This window comes from Perognathus longimembris, chromosome 18, assembly GCF_023159225.1.
Source record: "Perognathus longimembris pacificus isolate PPM17 chromosome 18, ASM2315922v1, whole genome shotgun sequence".
Classification (NCBI taxonomy): domain Eukaryota; kingdom Metazoa; phylum Chordata; class Mammalia; order Rodentia; family Heteromyidae; genus Perognathus; species Perognathus longimembris.
The window spans coordinates 24,026,574-24,052,897 of record NC_063178.1 but is presented as its reverse complement, the minus strand read 5'-3'; the positions used below and the strand labels follow the sequence as shown (position 1 = coordinate 24,052,897).

General features: G+C 37.4%; 1 protein-coding gene across 1 annotated transcript in view; it reads left to right on the top strand.

Annotated features, from left to right (window-relative positions):
• Gpr158 (G protein-coupled receptor 158) overlaps positions 1-26,324 on the top strand; it is a 296,234-nt gene that overhangs the window by 185,110 nt on the left and 84,800 nt on the right. Inside the window, exon 5 of the mRNA XM_048367807.1 lies at positions 9,888-9,956. Coding sequence (XP_048223764.1) covers positions 9,888-9,956 — 69 coding nt within the window. The remainder of the gene's footprint in view (positions 1-9,887; positions 9,957-26,324) is intronic.

The following is a 26,324-nucleotide window of genomic DNA, read 5'->3' as shown; positions in this document are numbered from 1 at the left end:
CATTATTATCACTTAGGTCAAATGTATAAAAGAAAGATAAGCAAATGGCTTAATGTGTTTCAGTAATTTTACTATTTCATATTAGTTTACTTAAAGATGTGATGTATAATAATCCCTCCAAAGGCAAGATCTCCTGATGTGGTATTTTAGTTTTTCCATTCACTTTTGTATGCATTTTTGATAGCCAGAGAATTTATCTCCATTATATGAAGTTACTTTATTTAGCAGTATTGAAAGAAAAAGGTAAATGAAGGTTACAAATAAATTACAGAGAAATAGCAGCTAAATTTGCCTAGTTTTGCAGTGAAGCCATGGAAAATGAGGACAAATGGTCCTTCACAGCTGAGAATGCACAGTAACAGCAGGCTGGAGGGAAAAGAAACCGAGAGATAGGAAGAAGGCTGATAAGTTGCTTTGGACAAGAGCACAAAGAAGGTAGCTCAGAGAAGATTATACAAAACATTCCTTGTTATGCAGCTCAGTTATTCTACATCTCTGCAGCTGCACTGAGTCATACATGTTGACTTATAAAATCAGATGAGGCTTGAAGGAATACCTTTAAGTATGAACACTATGTGAAATCAAGCAAAATGAATTGGCACACATCTCAGCCCAGCACAATAGAGACCATGAAAAGATTCTGCCCAGCAAGAGATGACAAATTATAATCAATATTGAAGGACTTATCTAATTTCAAAATGCAAAAAATTGTTGATTTTTAGTCTTTTTTATTTAAATATGTTTTTGCTCTGAACTTAGTTCTTTTCAGAAAATACATTGAGAAATATTAGAATAGCTAGTAAAATTTTAAGGATTATTTTACTAGCATGCATTAGTTTTACAAGGGGTTTCTATCTACGCATATATTTTGAAAAGTCTTTATTCCTATATGTAGTGCATTGCACTATTTTAAGGAATATAAAACTATGTATGCCACTCTAAACTTGCTTTTTGTATAAAAAGGTAAGTTTAAACTCAATTATAAATTATCCTGTCAGATGAAAAATTGGATTCCTTTAAAGTGAGAAATAACATCTAGTTAAAGCAATATTGAAAATCTTTTGTATGAAACTTAAAAACTTAAAATTCAGTAGCATATTTTTACAGTATCTGAACTCTTGTAGCACTTTATACTTTCATGGTATTGGATGCTTTGTTATATAATTCCTTCTTGTGTTTTACTTTCGGGGGGGGGGGGTAAGAAAAATCACTGACTATTAGCTTTCATGGTGTGGGTCAACAGCTCCATCTCTGGAAATAGCAGTGATGGAAGACAGAAGCCTTCCTGAGTCTGTCATGCAGCAGCCCAAGAAGCTTCTAACTCCTTGACTTTGCTTCCTCTGTCTTGGCATGTCCCCGAGGGGGACTTCTACTGCCTGACTCCTTTGTGCCTTTAGAACTGCTGCTTACCCTTGGAGCAGTACTTGGAGTTGGGCCTTAGGACACTTGCTGTATAAGGGAAGAAGCTCAGGATGTTAAGCAACTTGCCACAGTCACTCAGCTAATAAAAAGCTAGTATTGAGGGTTCAAGACATCTGAATGGCTGGTGCTGGTAGCTCCTATAATCCTAGCTAACTAGTGTGGGGTGGAAAGTCCATGATGCTCTTATCTCCCACTAACCAGCAAACAGCCAGAAATGAAGCCATGGCTAAAGTAGTAGAGCACTAGCCCTGAACAAAAAACACCCAGGGACAAGGCCTAGGACCTGAGTTCAAGCCCCAAGACTGGCACCAAAACAACAACAACAACAACAAAAAACCACATCTGAATGTAAAGTCCATGTGCTTTCATGAACTTTTAATTCTCAGGATTGCTTATATTTCAATTAGGAAATCTGTCTTGACCATAACTCTGCTTTTATAATGTCATTTTATTGCTGAAAATTCTTCTAAATAAGCTTGATTTTGATTGACTGCATTTTGTGTAATTGTTCCTTGACAAATTTGTGTAAATCTGACTGAATTTTTCAATACTTCATCATGGATCTTCTTAACATAAACTGAATACTGTTTTTCAAACTAAATGTGGTCTGTTCTCATCCATTTATATAATTGTTAAAATTGTTGAAAAATAGTGCTTTTATTCCTCTCAATATTAACACGTTCTTTAACATCATCTTTTTTGTAGTTTATTTATTTACATCACTATGGTGTCTTTCTGGTTTTAATTTAATTTTATTATGTAGGTGATGTACAGAGTGGTTACAGTTATATAAGTAAAGTAATGAGTACATTTAGTTTCCAACACTGTTACCCCGTCCCTCATTTTCTCCCACTTTCCCTCCCTGCAACTCTTTTCCCCAAATTTTAAAGTTCATTTCCAATATAGTGTCCAGTGAGTATGGCTGTTGTATTGGTTCACTTTGTCCCACCATTTCTATGATTCCCCTTTGCTTCCCTGAACCAGATAAACTTATGTACAAAATAAAGAGTACTGGAATCAGAAACAGTGGTCACAGAACATAAACCGGGCGTGAGGTGGGAAACCAAAGAAATAACTACAAGCAGTACACTAAAACACACACACACACACACACACACACACACACACACACACTCCTGTTTCCATATCGTGGAGATATTTCAATTAACATCATTTTATATAGGGTTATTGTGAACCTCTGCTAGAACTTTCCTAGGCATATACTTGTGGGGGGGTTTACCCTCCCGGGCTCTCCTATCCTGCAGGAGAGACGGAAAACACGCCCCACCCGGACAGGCCAAGAAGAGGAAAGGGCCAACGAACTGCCACCCCAGTCCCCCTTTTGTCGGAGGACCCACAGACAGTCCAGGAGCCAGTCAGCGCTAAGACTGGTTTAATGGCGGCAATGAGCTGTTCTTTTAAAGGGGTTGGAGGCTGGCGGAAGGGAAGGGGTATGTGCACCTATCGTAGGGGCTGGGATTTGATGCCTAAGCTGTCCACCAGGGTGGAGCTCCGAGGGACTTCCCTAAAGGGCGGCCTACATCTACATGGACCGCCTCCAGGTTCACCACCAGGTGCCATTTTGGCTACACGTGGTCCCAAGGCTGGGAGGCGGGGCCAGCTAAAACCGCCTCTTAATGATGCAAGGCATCGGTGGGTGTGCCCCACATATACTAATTATTACAAATGAGGGAAATCATGGAACTTACGTTTCTTTGGGTCTGGCTTACTAAACTTATGATTTTTTCCAAGTCTCCATTTCTTACAAATGGAACAATGTCATTCTTTCTGATGGAAGCATAAAATTCCATTGTGTATAAATACCACGTTTTCTTGATCCATTCATCTACTGAGCGGCATCTGGGTTGGTTCCATATCTTAGCTATGGTAAATAAAGCTTCAATGAACATGGTTGTGCTGGTAGCTTTAATGTCCTCTTACTTGTCATCGTTTGGATAAATGCCCAGGAGTGGGATTGCTGGGTCTTTGGGGAGCTCTAAGGTCTTCTGCGAAACCTCTATGCCGCTCTCTGGAGTGCCTGAACCAGTTTACATTCCCAACAACAGTGTAGTAGCTTTCCTTTTTGGCCACATCCATGCAAGCATCTATAATTTGTTTTCTTTATAATGACTATTCTAAATTGAATCTCAATGTAGTTTTGATTTGCATTTCTTTTATGGCAGAGATGTTGAACATTTCTTTATGTGTCTATTGGCCATTCTTACTTCCTCTCCAGAGAAGTCTCTTTTTAATTCTTTAGCCCACTTATTAATGGGTTGGCTGTTTTTTTGAGGATTTGTTATGGGGGTGGGTTAATTTTTGAGCTCTACGTATATTTTTCATACAAGGCCATTTTCTACTGTATAGCTAGTAAAAATCTGCTCCCAATCTGTAGGCTAGCAATGTCCTGAAATACTAATTATCCTTCCCTCAAAAATTCAAAAACCTAAGTTGCTTGTTAATAGTTTTTTTTTTTTTTTTGGCCAGTCCTGGGCCTTGGACTCAGGGCCTGAGCACTGTCCCTGGCTTCTTCCCGCTCAAGGCTAGCACTCTGCCACGTGAGCCACAGCGCCGCTTCTGGCCGTTTTTTCTGTATATGTGGTACTGGGGAATCGAACCTAGGGCCTCGTGTATCCGAGGCAGGCACTCTTGCCACTAGGCTATATCCCCAGCCCTTGTTAATAGTTTTTTAAGCATAAGTGTATCTATACTATATGTATGTGTAGATATACATACATACATGTATATGTGTATATATATGCATGTATGTACATATGTATGTATATATATATGTTTGTGTGTGTTAGCTATGTCCTTTGCCATGCAGAAGCTAAACCGTTTAATAGCAGCATCTTTATATCTGTTTCCTATCTACATGTGTAAATATGTTAGATGTTCATTAGTTTTCATTGGATTTCTTTGTTCATGGATTTCTCTATAGAAATAGGAGAAATTAAAGTGTTCTTCTGAGTCTCTTCTCTTGCCTTGTAAATAATAGCAAATTATAGAACCTTAGTTTATTATCTAAATCTATTCTAGTTCATTTCTTTCAAAATATAGTTATATTCCAATCTCATACTTTCATCATAGCTTTTTGAGATCTGACTGTATAAAAACGTCTTCATGTGCTAATGTTTCTTTTGCAACAGAAAGGTTTAAAATGCCACAAGCTTTTGATAATCAAAAGTAGCTGCATTGTTTTATTAAGATATGCATTTCCCCTGAGGTCATAACTGTTTAGAAATTATAAATGAAGTAGCCAGTCTCTGTAGAGCAAAGAAATAATAAGTCATTTTAATTGTGTGTTTTCTTTAAAAAAAATTGTAGCCTTGATATTTTTATCATGTTATTTCCTCTGGGCAGCTACACTATAGGCAACTTTCCTTCCAGCCACAGCTAGGTTTTATCGTACACCTTGGCACTTTGCATCGAGGATTATGGAACTTCACATTGACTCTCATATAATTTGATAAAGTTAGTATTATATTACTAGCTATTTCTTTGGTCTGCAGGTTTGATAACTGTCTTAATAGCCTTTATAAGTCCACTCTGAAAGTTTCAGAAATGAGGAGGAAAAGTGGGGCAAGAATGGAAAAATAAGATAATTGGAAGTAGAAATGGAAATAGTGAAATACTCTCTGTTGTAACCTCTGAAATTAAATTTATGAAGCTTTATGGATTCTAAGATAGAGAGTCGGGCTCAATACTGACAGGTCCCCAGTTTTATATGCTCCTGGAAAAATCATGAATATTATGACTTATAATTTCATCCATGCAGTAGGTGTGAATAGAAACTTATTAAGCAGATATTAGATATTAAGAGTTTTGTTTTGACTTTTTGTATTATTTTCCATTGAGTTGACACATTTTAAGGGATTTTTCAACTTTATTTTATTTTACTGTTCAAAACATATTTCATAGCAATGAATATCTACTTCCAAGAAATTAAAACATCTCTAGGACAGTTGACCTAGAACCAAAAGGACTTTTCTTGATCATTGCTTATATATATACATAATGCCACACAATGTTATTTTATATATAAATATTGTTGAGCATCCTTTAAGAATATTTTTCAAGAATTTCTCCTTCAACAACTCTAGTTAAAAGTAGTTCTGGCCAGGTGCCAGTGGCTCATGTCTGTACTCCTAACTGTTCAGGAGGCTGAGATCTGAAGATTATTGTTCAAAGCTAGCATGTTAAAGAAAGTCTGTGAGACTCTGAGCTCCAATAGCCACCAAAAAGCTAGAAGTATAGCTGTGGTTCAAGCGATAGAGCTCTAGCCTTGAGCCAAAAAACTCAGTGATAGCACCCAGACCTGAGTTCAAGCTCCAGGATTAACACTATATATGTGTGTGTGTGTCTGTGTGTGTGCACGTGTATACACACATACATATATATACATACATATATACATACATGCATATATACACATATACATGTATGTATGTATATCTACATATACATATAGTATAGATACACTTATGCTTAAAAAACTATTAACAAGCAACTTAGGTTTTTGAATTTTTGAGGGAAGGATAATTAGTATTTCAGTTGGTATACAAAGTGAGATTGTTCTCTTAAGATGATTCACTATATATGATAGTCAATAATATCAATATTATTCATCTTTTATTACATATTACTATATGTGTACATATATATGTAACCATTTCTATCACAGGGAAGGTTGTAAAGTAAAAAAATGTTGGGTAGAGAAAAGAACAAGAAGAAGTAACAGAGGGGTGAATATTATCAAAATAAAATATATGCTTTTATGCAAATATCATGAAGATTCTGATCAGTACAAAATCCATCCTTGAGAACCACTATGTATATCTGCCTACAATTCCACCTATGCAAGAGATAAAGACTGAAAGATAAAGATTGAGGAACAGTTCAGGCAAAAACATGGAGAGGCCATATCTTAAAAACAAGCCTGGCATGAAATCTCATGCCTGTGGTCCAAGCTAAAGTGGAGGTGGAGGTTAGGCAGATCAAGGTCTAAGGCTAGTTCTGAAAAACAACTAAAGCAAAAAGGTTGGAAAAATAGTTTAAGTGGGAGAGCACCAGCCTAGTTTGCACACACACACATGCATGTGCACCACACATACACACACACACACACACACACACACAACTATGAAAGAGGTGCAATTTTTTCCCTTGGTCTCTGATGTTTTGCTCGTTATCTCCATTTTTCATTCATACTGAGAGTCTCTTTCTTCCTATTCTTACTTTACGCAGTCAGTATATTAAAATTTAACACTAACCTGTCACCTTCATAAGACACTCTGAAAGATTAACAAGTGACCACAATGGGACCACAATGTGTAAAACCAATAGGACAAGAGGGGAAGTGCGTGGGGAAGGGTGCCTCTTCTATGCCCTCAAGTCTCAGCTTCTCTGATTTCCACATCCTATAAGGCCATGAAGAATATTTTGAAAGGAAAGAGCGCACGTTTATGATATGCCTTACATTTGATTCTGGAACTACTTGTCAGAGTCTAGTTTATAAGATGAGACTATAGTCTTCTCTCTTCATCCAGGAGCAAGGGTAAGCAGGTGTGAAGAGGATTGCCCATTTCCATCAGAAAAGGAGGCAGGTGATTCCATATGAACCTAAACACAAACATGTCAGTGCTGCTGTTACATGGTAGTAATAGCTGTAACATCACTATAGAGTTTACTGACTAAAAAACAGTCAAATGATATTGCCTGATGGAAGAACCACCAAACCACAGAATGTTCTCAACCCAGAGAAAGGCTCCTTACCCCTACACTTTTGGCTTTTCTGGAGTCAATTTGGATCCCAAGCCTAGACTGGAATTTGGCTGCTACCTATCTATACCTTGGCAACTGTCTTTTCTACTATACCCTCTAGCTTTTTTCATCTTGTGATCAGTCTACAGCATTGCATAGGCTATTTAACAAGCAGTTTTGTGTAACAGTTGTGATTCTTAGTCTTAACGACATTGTTTCAGAAACTTTAAAACATGAGCTATAAAGTATTTATAATTAAGAGTACTTTGCCAATGTAATTCTCCAGTTGTGTCTGTGCTGTCTAAGCAAATGCTGTAATTTGCCATTTTTGAAGTTCTATGAGCCCAAATTCATTTAAACACTTGCAGATAAAATTTTTCTTTTCACAGAAACATCTGCTAGCTAACATAATAATCAAATCAAGCAGCAGCCACTAAAGGCCTGGGATGGTGTTGAATAGGAGAGTGATAGTCCAGCATGGTCAAGGGCCTGAATACAAGAAGAAAAAATAATAAGAAGCTTCTCAGATAATCACCTCTGATCACTAACTTACCTTGTTTCTCATTCCCACATTCTTAGAGTCATAAAAGCTCTTAGTGCTTTGGGTGGAGTGCATAAAGCATATCTACCAGGACTTTAGAAGCAAAATTAGAAATTTGTCTTCCTGGCTGTCCAGTTGTCAGACAGTTTTACTGAAAAGATGTAATGCACTTTTGTGGTTGGAATTTTCAGCATCTTTTGTTCAAATGGTTTGCTTGCTAAGTAAAACATTAATATCTCTTGTAATCTCTATATACATTTTATGAAAGCACAGAAACTCCAATCTGCATCAGTATATTTACTTCTTATTGATACCTGAACTCATTGAAATAGAATTTGCTGTTAGAAGATAAAATTGACTTTGGTCTTTTATTCTCACCACAATTCTAAAAGAAATATGCTATCTGCAGTCTAGCAAAATATTTTAAGATAATTAGATACATTTATGCTTAGCAAACTAACTTTTCAGGAAACTTATTTAACAAGCAGTTTAGGTTTCTGAACTTTGATGAAAGGATAAACAGTATTTCAGCTGTTATACATGGCAACATTGTTCTCTTAAGATGATTCATATTCTTTTTAATGTGATTTTTCATTGTCAAGGTGATGTACAAAGGGGTTACGTTATATACGTAAGGTAGTGAATAAATTTCTTGTTATATTTATTACCCCCTCCCTCATTTTTCTCCCATCTTCCCTTCCCTAACCTGAGGCCCTCCCGCCACAGTTGAACAGTTAATTTCCAATGAATTGTCTTGTGAGTATTGTTATTGCATTGGTTTACCCTTTATCCTTTGTCTCATCATTTTGATGTTCTCCTTCCCTTCCCTAATTCAGATAAACATATATACAATACCCAGGGTACTGAAATACGGAGATAAACCATAGGAAAGAAAAAAGAAAAAATTCTACATGGTACATTAAAAATACTAACAATAATAAAAAAAACTCTTGTTCCCATATCTTGGAGTTCATCTCACTTAGCATCATATGATATTAATAAGTGGGCTAAAGACTTAAAGAGAGACTTCTCTGAAGAGGAAATAAGAATGGCCAAGGGACAGATGAAGAAATGCTCAATATCTCTGGCCATAAAAGAAATGTAAACAACATTGAGATTCCGCCTCACCCCAGCTAGAATGGCCATTTTCAAGAAAAATAATAAGAGATGCTGATGGGGATAAAGCCAAAAGGGAAAACTACTACACTGTTGATGGGAGTATGAACTTGTTCAACCACTCTAGAAAGCAGAAGCGAGGTTCCTTAAAAGGCTAAGCATAGAACTCTCCTATGACCCAGCAACCCCACTTTTGGGCATTTACCCAAAGGATCACAAACAAGGTCATACTAAAACTACCAGCACAACCATGTTCATTGAAACATTATTTACCATAGCTAAAATATGGTGTCCTTCAGTAGATGAATGGATCAAGAAATTGTGACACACACACACACACACAAAATGGAATTCTATGCTTCCATCAGAAAGAATGACATTGTCCCATTCGTAAGAAATGGAAAGACTTGGAAAAAATCATATTAAGTGAAGTAAGCCAAACCCAAAGAAACATAGATTCCATGATTTCCCTTATTGGTAATAATTAGTATGTGTCTAGGATAGTCCTAGCAGAGGATCACAATATCTCAATAGCTATGTACCAATGATTCATATTCCTCACAGAGTTGAGATACATTTAGAGCTTGGACTATTATAATTTAGTATAGTAGGAGATACATCACTGAGATTCCAAGACTTTATAGATGTGCCTATTTAATCCATAAGAATGATTCTGCAGGTAATTAAAAATGGTTAAAGAATAGCATTCAGTATGTACTTGTAGCTTGTACTTTGGAAATACAGACAAATATTCGGTGTTTGTGAATTTCATGAATTGACACAATCTTCAAGAAGAGTTTTCAGCTGCCTGGAACTGTCAGTGGTTGAAACTTGAAGTAAAGTCCCATGACATTAGTGTTGATACCGTCATTACTTTTATAGCCAGTCTTTCTGCATGTTTCACTTTCTAAATGCCAGACACTTAAAAATGTATATTTAACTTCCTTCAAAGAATTCTATTTTAATAGTTCAAGCATTTTCATAATAGTATAACTCCTTTATGTCTAGAAACATAAACTAACCACATTTCCTTTTTGTTTTTCAGAGCATCAGGGCATCCGGCCTTATCCTATTGGAAACGATCCTTTTTGGGTCTCTGCTCCTATATTTTCCAGTAAGTAATATAATTGCATTTTAGTAGCTATTGTATTTTGCTTTGCCAACATTGTGTGTGTATATGAATGTATGTGTATGTATATATGTGTATGTATGTTACCAAGGATGTCACAGACACTCAAATCCTTACTATTATCATTGGGATAACCTTAGGCAAGTTATCATTTCCAAAGCTTAGTTTTAAATGGAATTCGTTATACTTTTCTTCCCAAGTTTTTGAAGTTAAAAGTGTAAGTAAAGTAGCATATGAAAGTCACACACTTGGTATATATACTTAATAGATACAAACAGGTATTAATTTCTTCTCCTCTGACCTAAATCAGAACACAGAAACACTCCAACTAGTAATGCTGGAAAATTCCCTATGGAAAAATAGATATGAAAATGCATTTAATAAAATGAGTATAACATATTAGACATACGTGTGGTGCCAGTGCCATAACTGATCATTTTCTCATATTAGTACCATATCTATAATAAGAAGGTAAGTACCAATGTATTGACTTAGTTTAACCAATTTGTGTTCAGCTGTTGTGTGCTAAGCAACATGATAATTTCTGGGAATGCTGTATGAAAAGTATAAACTTGATTTCTTCTCTTGAGAAGCTTACAATTTACAGGAAGAATGAGTCAGTACAAACTGTAATACAGTGTGACAAATGCTAAGAGGATACTGAGAGCAGGATGATGTAGAGGCACTTAGTCCAGGGAATAGGATGCCAATGGAGACTCAGAACTGAAAGACGAGCAGATGTCAGAGAGTAAGATAGGTTGCCTAGACATTATGTTCCTTTTCCTGCTGCCTCCACACAAGCCTTTGTAGCGTGTCCATCTTCTTTCCTACCTCAGTAATTAACTAGAGCCCCAAGCTCCCACTCAGTGATCTCATAGACTCCCAGTTTTAAATAAGAATGAATTTCTTTCTCTAGCTTAGAGCTTTACCCTCTGTTACCTCCATGGAACTACAACAGAATTGCCTACTATGTTTTCAGCTGAGTTACTGATCACTGATTTTGTGCTCTTCTGGTTGCTCAGGCCAGAAACCCAGAAGTCATGTGTGACACTTGTTTTCTCATACCAACTGGGAAACTTCTCAAAATGTATCAACAATCTAGTCAATTCTAATCATGCTTACTGTTGTACCCTTGTCTTAGCCAAGATCAGTCTTTTCTAGATTACCACGATCTCTTACTAATCCTTCTTCTTCCATTCTGGTCTCTTAAAATCCATTTATTTTCAAAATATCTACCAGTTTTAACACCAGAGTTAGACTAATCAAGCCACTCTTCTCAAAACTATTAAGTGATTCCCTGCTTTCCTTATCATAGCAGGCAAAATCCTTAGAAACATCTCTAAAGCCACACAAGATTTGGACTCTGCTCATCCACCCCACATTACCTTAGTTTCTTACCTTCTTTTCTCACTCCACGTTTAGATCAGGCACTCACTGATCCATTCAAGTCGTGAATTACATTTCCTACTTCTCTTGTCAATAGAAATATATTTCGATTAGTGGATATATTGCTAGTATGGCCGGAATGTGCTCCCCTGCCCACATTTCTATGTCAAGTACTGAGTCCTCATTGCAAAAGTGTTGGAAGGTGGGGCCTTTGGGCTGGTGTTTACAGCCTGAGGGCCCTGTTTCCATAAGGGAATTAAAGCCATAATAACAGAGCTTAATGGAGGAATTTTGGTCCCTTTTGTCTTTCTGTCATCTACCCTGAAGGATGCAAAAAGAAGGTGTTCACTCAACATCAAATGCCAACACTTGATTTTAGACTTTGTAGTCCTCATATCTGTGAGAAATGCATTCCTGTCTCAGCTACTTTCATATAGCAGTCCAAATGATTTATGACAAGTTTTTATCTCCATAAAATCATCCATACTCTTTTTTTCTAATTTACTGTCATGGACTTGTGTATATTAACTAATACTAGAGACAATGCATTAGTATTAAGACTGAATATTTTACCAAGCCTGGTACTCTTCCTATATAAATGCAATATCATGCATCATAACATTCAGTCTTCTCCACAGGCAAATCAGATATTTAAACAAAGACACGGAATCCGCTAGTGAGGGAGTACAAGATCTGAAATGTCATAATTAGTCTGACAAATAGTCTTCATAATCTGAACATTTGTTGCTGCTATTGTCCTTTTTCCTGCAACTGTTATTTTGTTTCCAATCATCAGAGTATATCTCCCAAGGTTATACTCTGTACCTAAGATTTTAATTAGGTTTGTGTTTATGCACTGAAGGTAAGAGTCAGATTCCTTTATAGGGATATGGATGTAGCATGAAATAGAGGGATTATCGAAGATTCAAATATAGTAGTGCTCAAATCTGGAAAGGAGACTAATTTTATTTTATATGAGGATTAAAAAATTCTATTTTGATCATTGGTAGTGAAGTCGGGCTAAATGGGAGCCTGTTTCTGTATGTGAGTGTACATGTGTGAAACACATTTGACAAGAAAACTAATGCAGTCAGTAGGTCACAACATACTGGCTTCCTTAGTATTTGCAGAAAACAAGTTTATAACTTTTGACTAGAGTTTTTGTACTAAATTCTCAGCCACATATGAGATGAATTTCCTTTATCTGAAATGCTTGGGACTAGAAGTGCTACAGATTTTGGAGATTTTTATTAATTAGAATATTTGCATATACTTTATCACTCAGATATCCTCAGTCTGAAAATCCAAAATCTGAAGTGCTCTAGAATCTAGTTTCAAAGGATTTCAGATGTAGATTTGGGGAATAGAGATGCTCAACCTGGGTGGCCAGAAGATCTAATGGCATAAATATCATCAGTACCTTTCCATTTTGTTAAATGTTTTACTTACTCTCTGGATTCTGGTGGGGATTATAATTTCAATTGACCATGAAATTTTATTGAGGGCTGTAATTTATTTTTATTTAAATGTACTTGAATAAAACACAATTGTTTTTATGGCTGGGTAAGTCCATGGAAGGAGACTTAGGATATTCTCTGATCCACTGTGTTATGCAATGAGCTTTTTATTCTTTTATGCTGCATATTGTTGTTCAGATTTGCAAGAATTAAAGTTATTTTTGCCTTTTTCAAGCAATCTTAGACTACAGATGATTTCATAACAATGCTTATATTGGAAAGTTGAAATGAGAGATTATCATCATTGTGCAGATGAGGACAAACCAAAATCTTACTAAATTTAGCATTGTTATAATTGTTGGCAGAGAGCTGAAGCGTTTAAAGCATTTTCTTATGGATTCTCAAAAGAATCTCATGATTTGAAGTCCATACATTTGTAAGGAAATGATTCCTATTCATGATCACCTAAAAACTTTTGTGTAACTTATACAAAAGGAACTTTAAAAACTTGCAGAAAACTAGTTAAAGTGTTAAGTTTCCAAAAACTAAATAAAAACAACATAATACAAACTGATAAAACATTTTGTCAGTAATATAGAATCTAGCAGTTTTTCTGCCTTGGCTCTAACATCAGTTTCATTTGATAAGATGGGCATTTCCCCCCTCAAGTTACTTATTTGGTTGTCAGTGTGCCTCTGGAAGACATCAATTTATGTAAAAAGACAATATTATTCTCAGTAAGCTTCACCTTCCCATGGAACCAAGATCCTATTACAGAAGAAATGCAAATTATTAGAATTAAAAGGGATATCAGACACAACAACCCAGTCGCTGCCCAACCTCTTTCATTTATAATGAGAGACTGAAGAAAATTCCCAGTCATTCAGTATTTTTCAGCTACAAATGAGAGAAAGAATGGGAAAGTCAAGAAAGAATTCAGTCTTTTTACTCACTCTTTACTGTGGTGATATTTTACACAGAAATTATTGCTAAGGTATTTTAAAAAGCATTAAATATGGAGCGAGAGAGTCCTATGTTATACTCCTTGATAAGTCACTCCATTAAGTCTCCAAGGAAATGAATAGCACAGAGAACACGACAAGGAATCAATTTGTAACAGCCCAGGGGTTGGCTTTAAATCACAGTGTAAAATCCATACAAACTTAGATGGACCACTTAATATCCAACTTTTTTTTGTTGGTTATGGGGCTTGAACTCACGGCTTAGGCTCTGTCCCTGAGCCTCTTTGTGCTCAAAGCTAGCACTCTACCACTTGAGCCACAGGGCCACTTAATTGAAAATAAGAGTCTCACAGGAAATTTTCTACCTGGGCAGACTTTGAACCACAATCCTCAGATCTTAGCCTCCTGAGTAGCTAGGATTACAAGTGTGAGCCACTGGTGCCTGGCTTTGTATCCAACTATTTTGCTAATGAGTCATTTTTCTGTGCTGGTACAGGTGCTTGAACATAGAGCCCTGGCACTCTTATCACTGAGTTATACCTCCAGGCTGCTATTTTACTGGTCAATTGGAGATAAGAATTTCTTGTACTTTTCTGCTTAAGCAAGCTTTAAACTTTGATCTCTAGATCTCAGATTTCTGAGTGTCTAGAATTACAGGTGTGAGCCACCAGGATCTCATCCTGTCAGGTTAGTTTCACTGGTTTAGAACTTAAGTCACTAAAGAGGGTGTTTATTTGTTCTGGGATCACCCTAAAGCCTAAAATGAAAACTTGGATCCAAAACAACTTTCAGTATAGAAAAGCCCATCCAGAGCAGATGTGCCATCCAGTGCAGAAGAAACATGAGGTTTTTTTTGTCCCATGCACAATGTTTAAGGGAGGAGAAATAAAGGAGATAATTCATAGTAGAAGAGAGAATGAGCAAAGGAGATCATGCAACTATAGCTAAAGCAGCTAAGCTTTTAATCTGCTACTGTTATTGTTTATGTCAAGGCTGAAATTGTCCCAGATTTGGCCCACGGGGACTCCTTTAGGCAGCCTCCCAGTCCCTTTCGTATCCCATCCTTCCTTAAGCACTTTTCTACTCCCTACTGCAACAGAATGTTCCGGGCTCATCCTATCTTTTCTCTCTGCCAGCTCTGCAATCAGCCTTTTCTCTAAGGATCTCTGGTTCTTTTTAGGGAAAAGTGGAAGCAATTTGGTTCTGAGACAGATTCAGTTCCACTGTGAGAATATGGGGTAGAAAGCTCCTAATTTTATAAGCAGGCCAGTATTTTTAATCTGTTCCAGAAGGCATCTCACTTGGTGTCCTTCAGATCCATTTGGACTTATACCAGAGCAAAAGCAAAAATAAAATCAATTGGAAAGAAAGTTGAATACTAAATTTAACAGTGCTGAGAATACAATAGTATGAGGAGAGTGGTTCATGAAAAGGTAGGTTAAGAAGTATGACATGAGGAGACTTACTAAGTGTGAGACATATTCAGTAATATTGAGGGCAAAGTACATGAGACATCTGGACTACCTTATTCAAAGGAACTTGAGGAGTGTAATGACAGAGCAATGTATTCCCTTCCATAGGGAGGGTAAAATAGAAGAGACAGTGGCAAGTGTCCTCTATTTCTGTGCTGTTCTATTTATCCATTTAGCTTGTACCCTGTCAACCTATCAGAATTTGGGGTGACCATTGGTGGGATCATGGAAGTTCATGGAGGCTGTCCAAAGTGCGTATCCTAGGATAATTGGTGAAGAGTCCTTGATCAGTGCTATGTGAAGACTTAACTAATAATCTCCATTTAGTTGAAAGAAGTTTTTAAAAAATAGGTAACCAGTGTGAATGTTATAAAGATGTAAGAATCATATTATGGTAGAAACTGTGAAAAAATAGAGAAAACAGACCCTTCCCAAGTAATTTAAAAACTCTAGTTTCTCTCAATTAAACATGATGGTTTCCCAGACTATTAAAAAAAAAAATTCTCCTCCAGTTTTTCCCTCCCATCCCACCCTCAAATTTTATAGTTCATTTTCAACATAGAGTTTAGCGAGTACCACTGCTGCATTTTTCACCCTTTGTTCCTCCATTTCTGTGCCCATGCCCAAAGACAGATAAAGCAACAAATAAGACAAAAGGAAAAGAAAACAAAAACAGCAACAAAGGGGGAAAAACCAGAAAATCTTCATTTCCACTTTCGGGAGTTCATTTTGATAAATATTGTGTATGGTCAGATGCACATAGATATTGGGCCTATTGATCCTATCCTAAGAATATCCTTCTTTGTTCTCACTCTGTGTGAATACCCAAAGACCTGTATAATTTAACACGTCCCTATGTATTTTATTTCTTTTACCATCCGGTGGTTTTTTTCTTTTTTTTTTGGCCAGTCCTGGGCCTTGGACTCAGGGCCTGAGCACTGTCCCTGGCTTCTTCCCGCTCAAGGCTAGCACTCCGCCACTTGAGCCACAGCGCCGCTTCTGGCCGTTTTCTGTATGTGTGGTGCTGGGGAATCGAACCTAGGGCCTCGTGTATCCGAGGCAGGCACTCTTGCCACTAGGCTATATCCCCAGCCCCGGTGGTTTTAATTATACATTTTTTATCTTTTGCCAGGCCTGGGCCTTGAACTCAAGGCCTGAGCACTGTTTGGGGCTTCTTTTTTTGCTCAAGGCCAGCACTCTGCCACTTGAGCCACAGTGCCCCTTCTGACCTTTTTTATATATGTGGTGCTGAGGAATCGAACCCACTCAGGGCTTCATGTATATGAGGCAAGCACTCTTGCCACTAAGCCATATTCCCAGCCCCTTTTAATTGTAGATTTATAGACACATTTTAGTTACCGCAAATGAGAGAAGCCATACAACTTACATTTTTTTCTGTCTGGCTTACTTCACTTAACACTATTGTATTCCAAGTCATAGTTGAATGACTTTTAATAAACTGAAAGAACCTTAAACAATTGAAATACAGAGCCCTGGCTCTAGTTATCAAAGAGAAACAATAACTTTGTCATCTTTAACAGAGTAAATACTCTTTCAATTGTATTATCTATTAAAAATAATTCATTGTTCTCATGAAATGTAGTAATGACTCATTATTTATAAACTAGAACAAAATTGGAAAACACAAAAACAGATAAAGATCAACTAACATCATTATCATACAGAAATAATGAATACATTTAATCATTTTCAACATCTCTGTATACATAAGTACATATACCCACTTACCAAAAATATGCAAATGATAGGAATTGATATATGAAGAGTTACTTTGTGAGATTTTATAAGAGCTCCTAATTATAATCTCTATCATTTCAACCAAAAAAAACCTGAAGTGAGACTGAAAATTTTCTAACTTATAGATTACTTTATCTTTCTAACAACCATATATAATGCTAAATGATCTTTCAGTCAGGGTCAGTGATTCACTCCTATAAATCCAGAGTCTAGAGGCAGATCAGGAGGACTGTAGTTCAAGGCCAGTCCAAATGAAAAGGAAAAGTAAAGAAAAGAAAAGAAAAATTTAGCAAGACTTCCATCTCAATGAACAAGCCAAATGTGATGAGCTGTAATTCTAGCAACATACACAGAATAAGACCATGACCAATCCCAGCAAAAACTTAACACAATACCTTGTCTGAAAACTAATCTAGAGGAAAAAGAGAGGCAAAGATCAAGTGGTAAAATGTTTGTCTAGCAGGAATAGTCTTGATTTCAAACCCTAGTAACATACATATATAGACACACACTAATAACAAACACATATACACACACACATAATGCTTAAGAAAAAGATATTGAGAAATATTAAAATTTAGATTATTTTTCAATTGACTGTGTTACTAACTTAAACAGTATCACTAAAATTTGTTTTGGCAAGTAAGAATAAATACAGCTCCTTTGGCCCTTTCTTTGTATCCCTTCTCTGAGCATTTTCAAGTCTTGAAGAGAGTTGGTCATTTGTAGATGACTTCTTATTTCTTCCCAGATGCCAATTAATCATTCATTAACCTTGCAATCAAATGAAATAGGAATTACTTTTAAATTTATTGTTCTTTGTCATATTTTCCTTGATCATGGTGTTTCCTTTATATCTATAAGTTTAAAGCATATTTTATACATAGACTATTTAAAAATATAACTCTACATTTTTATGTTCTGTCTTTCCCTTTCATCAGAAGCCTATGTGTGCACAGAATTTTCATTCTGGCCTGCTTGGCACAATTGTATCCCTTTATCTGTTTTCCTTACTTCTTCAATGAGTTTTTTTTAATGAGAAGAAACATATTTTTTTGTAATTTCTCAGAGGCTTATGAGACATACTCTGTGAATCTTTTCTCTGTTTTCTTGGGTAGTGATCCCTTTTATTGTCAGTTCTCCATCTGCTGCTCTCATCCAGTGCTTAGCCAAACAGTCTGCACTGCTTCCTTTCTGTATTCATTCTGATTGAAGTATTTTTACTGTGATAAATATGTACATCAAAAACCTTAACCATTGTAATACTTTTAAAATCTACAGTTATGTGGCTTTGAGTTCACTGACAGTACCAATGGCCATTGCCAGAACTTTTTCATCATCTCAAAAGGATCAATAACTTCTCCTTCTATGTGTCCAACAAGGAGATATGTCCTCTCTATTTTAGAAGTAGAATTATTGGTTCATATGGTAACTCTGTGTTTAACTTTTTAAGAAAATGTCAAATGTTTCCAGAGTGGCTATACTACTTTACCTTCCCACCACCAATTCTGTCTTCCATTTCTCCAAATATTTAACAATGCTTCTCATTTTGTGTTTAAAAAATTGTCATTTTAATGGGTGTGAGTGTAGTTGTTTATTTATCTGTTTTTTGCCAGTCCTGGGGCTTGGACTCAGACTCTGAGCACTGTCCCTGGCTCCTTTTGGCTCAAGGCCAGCACTCTACCTCTTGAGCCACAGTGTAACTTCCAGCCTTTTCTGTTTCTGTGGTGCTGAGGAATTGAACCCAGGGCTTCATGCATGCTAGGCAAGCATTTTACCACTAAGCCAAGTTCCCAGCCCCAAGTGTAGCTTTGAGTTTCAGTTTTTGGGGTTCTGAGTTAGGCAGGTCATCAAGGTATCTAATTTATGAAGAACCATATGACACCTGTGGGAGGAATGGGCTGGGACAAATCACACCTTCATTTCGAAATCACACGAATACTCCAGATTTTCAGGTTTTATTATAACCTGATGTGTTGCCTTCCTCCACGTTAGCTCTACTTGCTTCTTTTAGTTAGTGTGCCACACTAGTATATTAACAAAGATGACATGTCTCCAACTCTCCTGTCATAGTGGGACAAAAATGTTTCTACAGAACAATCTATTAACTCTCCATTTACCTCCCATTCCCAAAAATTCAATCTGTCAATGAACAGATCGCCATTTCAGAACTAGGACAATGAATACTTTGCCATGAACTCTTGAAATAGAATACAACAGCTCTCGTTGTCTCCCCTCATTTTGACTTAAATGAAACTCAATTCTTGGATCTTTTTTGTTTTTTGATCCTTCAGTGATCCCATCCATCCCTATAGCTCAGTGTACTCTCAGAATGCCAGTAACACCCAAATCAAATTCCCAGCCCCACTCTTTTTCCTGAATTTTAGACCTCCATGTGTATCTATCTGTTCAGAATACCTACTTGGAATCTGATAGACATTGCAAACTTAATACATCCCAAACTTTACTAATCCCACCATCAAATCTTCTCTACAGAAAACTGTTCAATTCTAGCTGGCAGAAATTCTGCCTTTCCATTTGACTTCTCTTTATCTTCCATAACTAATTCATTAGAATGCCCTTTTGGTTCTAATTTCCAAACATATCCAGACTCTAACCATTTCATGGTACTGTTAATCACACTGTTCTGAACCTTTATAATTGGAATTTAGACTACTATAATAACTTGTTATACTCTCCTTGTTTTCTACTCTTGGCCTTTTCTAGTCTATTTGTATTATTTACTTATTTATTTTTATTATTATCTTAGGTAGGTATACAAAAGGACTTGCCATTTAGCAAAGCAGTTTATATGTCTTTATCAGTGTCACCCCTTTCAACATTTTCCCCTATCCCTCTCCTACCCACCCTTTCCCTCACACTTCTTAATTTTGTAAGATGTACAGTGGATCCTTGTCTGCATTTTCTCCTTGCTCTTCATTCGTCCTTTACTCTTGACCCCACCCTACTCATTTCAAGTATCTGCATATACAGCAGCCAGCAATCTCCAGTTAAAGCTGAGTCAGACACTGTTACTGTTGGATGTGTCACTCAGTAGCATAGCAGTTGCCTAGTATGCTTGAGGCCGTGGTTTCAATCCCCAGCCAAACACACAAAAATGACGGTAGTGTTACTCTTGCTCAAACCCTACTGTAGCTAATTCTCCCTGTCATTCAGAATAAAACCAGAAAGCCTAACAGACTTACATGATCTGCTTGCATTTTATTACCCGAAAAGGCCATGCAGAGTTCTTTAAAGCCCTGGTGCCGGCTAGCATCGCACTGGAACTTGCTTCTTCTCATATGCATGTGATAACTTCCTCATCTTTTGTAAGTCTTTCCTGAAACATCATGCACTATTCTACATGATCCAGCCTTCTTACCTTCCAACTCAACCACCTCTACATGGTCTTTTGCCCCTTCTGCCACATACTGGCCCCTTTACTCTTCTGGGACAGGCCTGCCGGGCATCTAACCTACCTCCTTGGTATGGGCTTTTTCCTAGAGCGCTTTAATGCATATTTCTGTATAGCTGACTCCCTACTCTACTCTAAATCTTTGTTCAAATGTCAGTTTCTGAGGTAAAGGAAGTTAAGGAGCTCATTATTTTATAATAAGGAAGGAGAGGCTAGTTCAAAATTTGTGACATTGAAGTGAGAACAAGCATTCCAATTGCAAAGAATTCCTAGTGGGACCAAATGGAGACACATATAGTGATGATGTAGAGGCAGAAATGTCCCAGTTTGGCAGTAGACTAAGAACATTATGAATGATTCTAAGATTGCTTTCATAGAAGCAGATGAAGGAATGGCTCTGGCAGCAAGTAAGAGTTTGACAGTCAGATGGTTTAAGCTGAGAAATTAGAAGTGGTGTTTCCGCCACAGTATCATAGCTAGAACATTTCAGCTCTGTAGTAAGAAAATCCTGAAGGCAGTAAAATATCTATCTATTTCTAATTTTCTTGCTATATATACTTCTTGGCTTAATGTCTTTCCTTACTGGCAAAATGTGGCAGGACTACTCTGTCTCTTCCTCCCTGGATGATAAAACTGCTTCTGTGCTGGTCCATGAAGATAAGTAGGTATACATTTCTGAAGTCCAGTAATTTGTGTTAAGTTAATAAAAAGCTTAAGCTTGGGCTGGGAATATGGCCTAGAGGTAAAGTGCTCACCTCGTATACATGAAGCCCTGGGTTTGAGTCCTCAGCACCACATATATAGAAAAAGCCAGAAGTGGCACTGTAGAGTGCTAGCCTTGAACAAAAAGAAGCCAGGGACAGTGCTCAGGTCTTGAGTTCAAGCCCCAGGACTGGCAAAAAAACCAAAACAAAACCAAAAAAAGCTTAACCTTTAGATTTTAATTTTAGCTATTTTATGTAAGTATTTTAGAGAATTTTTAAGTTTCAGGTAAATAGCCTCAGAATCATCAGACATTTAAATTGGCTAATTTCCAGTGCTGAGATGTGTACGTTTATCTCTGTCGTCTTGTATGTGAACAATTTGACATATGAGAGGTATGAAATACTTAGAAATGTTTGAGAGATAATTAATAAAAAAGCTCTAAAAAGAAAATAATTGCAGAGTTCAATGGTATGCCCTGAGAAATGGTTTCTTCTTTACTGCCACTGAGAGGGAAAAATAAAAACAAGCAAACAAAAACAAAACAGTAGAAGACTTGGAAATGAATTTAAAAGATTTCATGTTTTCTTTATAAAAATAACAAAAGGCCATGGTAGACAGAAGTAAGAGGAAAGAGAGGGGTGGCAGAAAGAGGCATGGTGACAGAGTGGAAAACATTTGCAGACCAAGGCTGGGGAAATAACAATCTACAGAGAGAACAGCACTGGAAAGGAGCTTTGAGCTATCCCTGGAGACTGTGAACTAGCTGAGGAAGTGGTAGAGAAAGAAAGCAGTTTCTTTAGTAAAATATATATACAGTTTAAAGAAAATAGTATAAGTGGAAAAATAAAGGCATAATACTTGCATGGAATTATGTTATCAAAATTCACTCTCAGAAGGTCCAGACCCAAGAAAAGTGTAGCTTAAGGAAGTATTTGGCATATAGTCTAAATTAGAAAAGCCAATGTGAGCTTTTAGGAGAAGGAATGGAATGCTTTCTTAGAGTTTATCTGAGAAGTGTCTCACTGTATATGTTTATTTTAGTTACACATTCATTTAAAAGCTTTGGTTGCTATATGTGAATTTTTTTATGTTGTAATTTCTAGAACAGGAGAGAAAATAGGTTACATTTTATGAAACGATAATAACTATTATTGGGCTTTAGAAATGTTTAGTATATAAATTATCTAAAGGAGATGCCATTTGTTATTAGATGCTTATTACCTCTGTGTTTGGTTTATCCTTGAGTATTCTAAATTGGCATTTACTTCGAGTTTCATCTCTTGGCTCGGGGTTTGCGATGAATGTTTCTCTCCCCTCAAGGTTCATGTTGAAATCCTAACCAATCCTAACCCAGGCTATGTTCTTAAGAGGAAGAACTTTTACAGAAGTGATCAGGACATGAGGACTAAGCTCTCAGAAAATAGATTATAAAATAAACCCAGAAGATACACCTCTGTCTCTTCACCATGCAAGTGAGGGTAAGAATGCTGTCCACAGTTAAACAGGTCCTCAAACAGGCACAAATTCTGCTGGTACCTTAATCTTGGCATAAGTTCTACTGGTGCCTCTAGAAGTGTGAGAAATAAATTTCTGTTATTGAAAAGAGCAGTTTATTATAAGTCACCTAACTTGTCGTATTTTTGTTATAGCAGTTTGAACAGACTGAGCAAAGGATCACATAAATATGATGAGTTCAAACATATTTGCATGACATTCTAATCCAAATGCTACTGTCAACTTAGATTTCACTTTGTTCATTTTTTCCATACTTTTATGTCTATAACCAATATTTCCTTTTCATCCCACGGGCGGAAATGTGAGAAAGGGTGGCAGCTCCACCCGGGCACCGCTGTCCTCTAAGCAGGAAGAGCAAACAAGAGAATTACAGAGACAAAAGTCAGAATGATGATTACTTCCTAGAAGGAAAGGGGGAAAGGTGATAGGGACATACAGGGGGAAATTTTACCTAATAGTAGTAAGTCTTAAACTGAGTGGTAAGTAAAGGGTTATTCATGAATCATAATGAAGCTATATTTCTATTTCTATCTGTTTATCTATTGATTATTTGGTTGTTTGGTCCATCAATAAAATTCTAAGGTAGTCTTATGATTAGAGGCTTTAAAAGATGAACAAGAGGCAGCAAAGGAAACTGGGGATTTGCTGACAGGGAAGTAGGATGAGGACCAATTAAAAGCCTGGCATTGGTGGCTCAGGTCTGTAATCTTAGCTACTCAGGAGGCTTAGATCTGGAAGATTGTGGTTCAAAGCCAACTCCGAAAAGCCCATAGGACCCATCTCTGAAATTACTAACATAAAGCCTGCTTGGAGACATTGCTCAAGTAGAGCACCAGCTGAGAGAAGAAGCAAGCCTGAGTTCAAAGCCCAGTACTAGGAGATCAAAGAGCACATAATACAATGTTTCAAAAAGGAGAAATAGTCAGTTCATTCATGTTGCTGATGGGCCTTGCAAGGTGAGAACTGCCACTGAACTTCACAATATGGAGGTGATCCTGACCAGAGCAGCGTTAGTGCAGTGATGATCCAAGTCCTATGTGAATGGGGCTGAAGGATATGAAGGAGTCAGCAAGTACAAACAGCTCTTCCCACAAGTTTTGTAATGTAGAAAAGTAGAGAATTGGAGTGTTTCTTTTCAACATGAGAAAAATTACGGAATGTATTGCTAGTTATGGAATGACCTCATAGGGCAGGAAAATTGTGCAAAAGATAAATGAATGTTGTCAATAAGGTTACTTTTAAATAGACAAATGATTATGAGATCCAATGAGTAGAGCAAGGGTGAAATTAGGTCAGAAGCAGTCAGTTCACTTGTAAAGGAGCTACCAAGACTTGTTTTCTGTACATACAAAATGAAAAGCCTAGGTCCAGGGCAAAATGAGAACTTGGGGTTTCTCTGAGAATGTATACTTTGGGGCTAGTTCTTTCATTCCCCCATTGCTCAGGGCTTCCCAGTAGATGCGGTAGTATCTCAGTGCAGTTGAGTGTGAGCTCTCTGACTTTGTGTTAATGATTCCCTGGGCTGCAGCATATATGGTTGCCTCCAAATGATTGATTGTACACTGTTGGCAAAATGACGATTCCCAACAGAATAGACCCCAGATAATGGAGCCAGCCTTCAAGGGTGACTGACTCACCACACATGAGCGGACCAGGTCCTCTTCACAAGCTGTCCTTGTAACACTTACTCAGGGTACTTGAGCTATTTCTGCTACGGCACCACATGGTGAACATTAGGCAGTTTTTCTGTCCAATCCTAGTTATTCTGATCTATGTGGACAATTATATATGACCTTCACACTTCAACTAAATTGATATGTGACAGGTGTTCAGATAAAATGGATCAAACCATTAGATATCTGGGTCTTTGATGGCTCTTAAAAATACTAGACAGGACTAGAATATCTTTTAGCCAACCTTTGCTCTCTTACCTCACTTCTGTTTCTTACTCTGTTTAAACAGAGTATCAAAAAGTTAAGTGCTGAAAGTTGACGAACCATCCATTTTTTTTGATAATGTTTAAATAGTATTATTTTCATCCTGGAAATTTTGGCTTAGGGGAAGTGGGACATTTATCTTTAGGTGTCTTCTCAGTTCATACTTAAGGAAGGCAGATTTTACTTCTGCTCTTTTCTATTTGAGAGAAATGTATCCATGATTTAATTCTAGAAAATGTTTTTATGGTGAATTTTTTTTTTTTTGTCTGTCCAAGAGTTTGGACTCAAGGCCTGAGCACTGTTTCTGGCTTCTTTTTGCTCAAGGCTAGCACTCTGCCACTTGAGCCACAGCGCCACTTCTGGCCATTTTCTGTATATGTGGTGCTGGGGAATTGAACCCAGGGCTTCATGTATACGAGGCAAACACTCTTGCCACTAGGCCATATTTCCAGCCCTTTATGGTGATTTTTTAAAAACATTTTTTTAAAATGGAAGCCATTGAAGTAGCTGAACTTCCTGGAGGAAGAGGAGGAGGAGGAGGAGGAATAGGAGGAGGAGGAGGAGGAGGAGGAGGAGGAGGAGGAGGGAGGAGGAGGAGGAGGAGGAGGAGGAGGAGGAGGAGGAGGAGGAGGAATAGGAGGAGGAGGAGGAGGAGGAGGAGGAGGAGGAGGAATAGGAGGAGGAGGAGGAGGAGGAGGAGGAGGGGAAGAAGAAGAAGAGATGAAAGGGGCAGCTTGTCTCTCAATACTGCTACAAACTTTGAGGGAAAGTACCATAGAACACATGAGTTTCATGGTTTGATTTCTCCCCTACACTATTAATTATCTTTTGTTAATTTTATGATCCAATTTCTGTGCTTCTCTTACCATTATGAGCAGCAACACAGAAGGATTAGTTCAGTGGTGATAGTGGCATTTCCAGGGCATTTTCCGTCCTATATACCACATTATATATCCTTATATGTCCTAATTGCTTTTTTTGGGGGGGGGGCGGTCAGTCATGGGCTTGAACTCTGGGCCCAGGTCTGTCCCTGAGCTCTTCAGCTCAGTGCTAGTGCTCTACCACTTTGAGCCACAGCACCACTCCCGATTTTCTGGTGAATTGGAGATAAGAGTCTAACCGACTTTGCTACTATGACTGGCTTTGAACTGTGATCCTCAGATCTCAGCCTCCTGGGTAGCTAGGATTACAGGTATGAGCCACTGACACCCAGCTCCTAATTGCTTTTTGTGTGTTATATTATTCCTTATATGCCTTTGGATTCCACAATGTGTCTGGAATATATTAAGAATTCAAGAATTTTTTTTCATTTAGTTGTAAATAAGGAACTAGGCACATCAACGATACAATGCTTGGGCATGATAAAACAGTTAGTTTCTTTTATTTTTTATTTTTATTCTTTGCCAGTCCTGGGCCTTGAACTCAAGGCTTGGGCACTGTCCTTGAGCTTGTTTTGCTCAAGGCTAGCACTCTACCATTGAGCCACAGTGCCACTTCCAACCTTTTCAGCTTATATGGTACTAAGGAATTGAACCCAGGGCTTCATGGGCAAGCACTCTACTGCTAAGCCACATTCCCAGCCCAAGTCATTTCCTTTTAATAACACATGAAATGGACAGAAACATATGACTGAAACTATTCTAGTAAATCTATAACTTGTAAAGATTTTCTGGAGATATATGATTTAAATATGTTGAAGAAGCTGTTTTCTGAGAAGCTTAACACACTAGCTGGTGGACATCTTAA